Below are 5,000 nucleotides of genomic sequence, written 5' to 3'. Positions count from 1 at the left end.
TGATGTGATTTTTGATTCTATTTGCATTGATGTCAGAGCGGTTAAAGGGACAGTAGAGCCCTGAGTACCAGACCATTAGGACCTGATGGAGGGACAGTAGAGCTCTGAGTACCAGGCCATTAGGACCTGATGGAGGGACAGTAGAGCCCTGAGTACCAGGCCATTAGTGAACTGATGGAGGGACAGTAGAGCCCTGAGTACCAGGCCATTGGGACCAGATGGAGGGACAATAGAGCCCTGAGTACCAGGCCATTAGAACCTGATGGAGGGACAATAGAGCCCTGAGTACCAGACCATTCGGACCTGATGGAGGGACAATAGAGCCCTGAGTACCAGGCCATTAGTGAACTGATGGAGGGACAGTAGAGCCCTGAGTACCAGGCCATTGGGACCAGATGGAGGGACAATAGAGCCCCGAGTACCAGGCCATTAGGACCTGATGGAGGGACAATAGAGCCCTGAGTACCAGGCCATTAGGACCTGATGGAGGGACAATAGAGCCCCGAGTACCAGGCCATTAGTGAACTGATGGAGGGACAGTAGAGCCCTGAGTACCAGGCCATTGGGACCAGATGGAGGGACAATAGAGCCCTGAGTACCAGGCCATTAGTGAACTGATGGAGGGACAGTAGAGCCCTGAGTACCAGGCCATTGGGACCAGATGGAGGGACAATAGAGCCCTGAGTACCAGGCCATTAGGACCTGATGGAGGGACAATAGAGCCCTGAGTACCAGGCCATTAGGACCTGATGGAGGGACAATATAGCCCTGAGTACCAGGCCATGAGGACCTGATGGAGGGACAATAGAGCCCTGAGTACCAGACCATTAGGACCTGATGGAGGGACAATAGAGCCCTGAGTACCAGGCCATTAGTGAACTGATGGAGGGACAGTAGAGCCCTGAGTACCAGGCCATTGGGACCAGATGGAGGGACAGCAGAGCCCTGAGTACCAGACTATTAGGACTGGATGGAGGTACAGCAGAGCCCTGAGTACCAGGCCAATAGGACCTGATGGAGGGACAGAAGAGCCCTGAGTACCAGGCCATTAGCAAACTGATGGAGGGACAGTAGAGCCCTGAGTACCAGACCATTAGCGAACTGATGATACCTATCCAATCAATCCTAAAGTAGAGCCACAGAAATAGAACGTACAACACAACGTTGACTTTGACATTGACTGGGAATATCTGTTCTAGTGATTCTATGTCTATGTCTGTAGAAATGACAGGATAGGTTCCCCCAAATATGTCCGGAAGACATATTTCACTTTGTATTTAACCAGGAAAACCCTCGAGGTTAGAAACCTATTTAGTGAAGGTACCAGGACATACAGTATGCACAGACCGTCATGCTCACAGGGATGTAGAAATTATTATTTGTGTATGTGTGTGTATATGTGTAGATTTCCCGTTCCCCTTCGGCTGGGTGACTGGTTACATCGCCATCCTGGTCGGAGCTGGAATGACCTTCATCGTCCAGAGTAGTTCTGTCTTCACCTCCGCTATCACTCCACTCGTTGGTGAGTCTCCTTTCCCTCCCTCCCTCCCTCCCTCCCTCCCTCCCTCCCTCCCTCCCTCCCTCCCTCCCTCCCTCCCTCCCCCTCTCTTCTCTTGTCTTCTCTTGTCTTCTCCCCTCCCCTCCCCTCTCTTCCTCCTCTCCTCTCCTCTCTTCCTCCTCTCCTCTCCTCTCCTCTCCTCTCCTCTCCTCTCCTCCTCTCTTCTTCCTCTCCTCTTCTCTTCTTCCTCTCCTCTTCTCTTCTTCCTCTCCTCTTCTCTTCTCTCCTCTTCTCCTCCTCTCCTCCTCCCTTCCTCTCTCCTCTCTCCTCTCCTCTCCTCTTCTCTTCTCTTCTCTTCTCTTCTCTTCTCTTCTCTTCTCTTCTCTTCTCTTCTCTTCTCTTCTCTTCTCCCCTCCCCTCCCCTCCCCTCCCCTCCCCTCTCTTCCTCCTCTCCTCTCCTCCTCCTCTCCTCTCCTCTCCTCTCCTCTCCTCTCCTCTCCTCTCCTCTCCTCTCATCTCCTCTCCTCTCCTCTCCTCTCCTCTCCTCTTCTTCCTCTCCTCTTCTCTTCTTCCTCTCCTCTTCTCTTCTCTTCTTTCCTCTTCTCCTCCTCTCCTCCTCCCTTCCTCTCTTCTCTTCTCCCCTCCCCTCCTATTCTCCTCTCTATGGTAAATGTATCTACAGGTTATGTCATGTGTATGTGTATGGTAATAAGTGTTCCCCTCGTGTGTAGGTATTGGTGTGATCAGCATCGAGAGGGCGTACCCTCTGTCGCTAGGGGCCAACATCGGCACGACGACCACGGCTATACTGGCAGCCATGGCAGCACCTGGAGACACACTGGCCAACGCTCTACAGGTCAGACACACACACACACCCTACCCTACCACATAGCAAGGCAGCAACACATAACAACATAGCAAGGCAGCAACACATGACAACCTAGCAAGGCAGCAACACATGACAACATAGCAAGGCTGCAACACATGACAACATAGCAAGGCAGCAACACATGACAACATAGCAAGGCAGCAACACATGACAACATAGCAAGGCAGCAACACATGACAACATAGCAAGGCAGCAACACATGACAACATAGCAAGGCAGCAACACATGATCCTAATGGCCTGGTACTCAGGGCTCTACTGTCCCTCCATCCATTCCCAGATCAGGGCTCTACACTCATCCCTCCCTCCCTTCCCCAGATCGCTCTGATTCACTTCGTGTTCAACGTGTCTGGTATCATCTTGTGGTATCCAATCCCCTTCACCCGTATCCCCATCCGATTGGCTAAGGCCCTGGGTGACATCACGGCAGAGTATCGCTGGTTCGCCGGCGTCTACATCATTTCCTGCTTCTTTCTCCTGCCCCTCGTCGTCTTCGGCCTATCGATGGCCGGCTGGAAGGTGAGTGATTGGTTGATTGGTGGATGGATGGATGGGTGGAGAGATGGAGGGGTGGTTGGAAGGGTGATTGATTGACTGACTGAGTGATTGATAGTCGATGCGTGAGTGGTTGATTGATTTTTTGTTTAATTTATTTTTACTTAGCCTTTATTTAACAACAGGAAAGTCAGTAGACGGCCAAAAGGCAAAAGGCCCCCTGTGGGGAGGGGGGCTGGGGTTTGAAAAATACAACATAAAACATAAAATATATAGGACAAAACACACATCACAACAAGAGACACCACAACACTACACAAAGTGAGACCTAAGACGACGACATAGCAAGGCAGCAACACATGACAACATAGCAAGGCAGCAACACATGACAACATAGCAAGGCAGCAACACATGACAACATAGCAAGGCAGCAACACATGACAACATAGCAAGGCAGCAACACATGACAACATAGCAAGGCAGCAACACATGACAACACAGCAAGGCAGCAACACATGACAACACAGCAAGGCAGCAACACATGACAACATAGCAAGGCAGCAACACATGATAACATAGCAAGGCAGCAACACATGACAACATAGCAAGGCAGCAACACATGACAACATAGCAAGGCAGCAACACATGACAACATAGCAAGGCAGCAACACATGACAACATAGCAAGGCAGCAACACATGACAACATAGCAAGGCAGCAACACATGACAACACAGCAAGGCAGCAACACATGACAACATAGCAAGGCAGCAACACATGATAACATAGCAAGGCAGCAACACATGATAACATAGCAAGGCAGCAACACATGATAACATAGCAAGGCAGCAACACATGACAACATAGCAAGGCAGCAACACATGACAACATAGCAAGGCAGCAACACATGACAACATAGCAAGGCAGCAACACATGACAACATAGCAAGGCAGCAACACATGACAACATAGCAAGGCAGCAACACATGACAACATAGCAAGGCATCATCACATGACAACATAGCAAGGCAGCAACACATGACAACATAGCAAGGCAGCAACACATGACAACATAGTAAGGCAGCAACACATGACAACACAGCAAGGCAGCAACACATGACAACACAGCAAGGCATCAACACATAACAACATAGCAAGGCAGCAACACATGACAACACAGCAAGGCAGCAACACATGACAACACAGCAAGGCAGCAACACATGACAACATAGCAAGGCAGCAACACATGATAACATAGCAAGGCAGCAACACATGATAACATAGCAAGGCAGCAACACATGACAACATAGCAAGGCAGCAACACATGACAACATAGCAAGGCAGCAACACATGACAACATAGCAAGGCAGCAACACATGACAACATAGCAAGGCAGCAACACATGACAACATAGCAAGGCAGCAACACATGACAACATAGCAAGGCATCATCACATGACAACATAGCAAGGCAGCAACACATGACAACATAGCAAGGCAGCAACACATGACAACATAGTAAGGCAGCAACACATGACAACACAGCAAGGCAGCAACACATGACAACACAGCAAGGCATCAACACATAACAACATAGCAAGGCAGCAACACATAACAACATAGCAAGGCAGCAACACATGACAACACAGCAAGGCAGCAACACATGACAACATAGCAAGTCAGCAACACATGACAACACAGCAAGGCATCAACACATAACAACATAGCAAGGCAGCAACACATGACAACACAGCAAGGCATCAACACATAACAACATAGCAAGGCAGCAACACATGACAACACAGCAAGGCAGCAACACATGACAACATAGCAAGGCAGCAACACATAACAACATAGCAAGGCAGCAACACATGACAACACAGCTAGGTAGCAACACAACATGGAAGCATCACAAAACATGGTGCAAACATCACAAAGGGCAAGAAGATAGAGACAACAATACATCACACCGAGCAGCCATAACTGTCAGTAAGAGTGTCCATGATTGAGTCTTTGAATGAAGAGATTGAGATAAAACGGTCCAGTTTGAGTGTTTGTTGCAGCTCGTTCCAGTCACTAGCTGCAGCGAACTGAAAAGACGAGCAGCCCAAGGATGTGTGTGC

At 49.4% G+C, this 5,000-nt stretch overlaps 1 protein-coding gene across 1 annotated transcript in view; it reads left to right on the top strand.

The window, feature by feature from the left end:
* The window catches only part of LOC139375510 (sodium-dependent phosphate transport protein 2B-like), a 38,956-nt gene that overhangs the window by 26,116 nt on the left and 7,840 nt on the right, over positions 1-5,000 (top strand). Inside the window, exons 11-13 of the mRNA XM_071117343.1 lie at positions 1,406-1,522; positions 2,230-2,354; positions 2,705-2,905. Coding sequence (XP_070973444.1) covers positions 1,406-1,522; positions 2,230-2,354; positions 2,705-2,905 — 443 coding nt within the window. The remainder of the gene's footprint in view (positions 1-1,405; positions 1,523-2,229; positions 2,355-2,704; positions 2,906-5,000) is intronic.

This window comes from Oncorhynchus clarkii, chromosome 19, assembly GCF_045791955.1.
Source record: "Oncorhynchus clarkii lewisi isolate Uvic-CL-2024 chromosome 19, UVic_Ocla_1.0, whole genome shotgun sequence".
Lineage (NCBI taxonomy): Eukaryota > Metazoa > Chordata > Actinopteri > Salmoniformes > Salmonidae > Oncorhynchus > Oncorhynchus clarkii.
The sequence above is the reverse complement of the archived record's forward strand: the minus strand, read 5'-3'. Positions and strand labels throughout refer to the sequence as shown.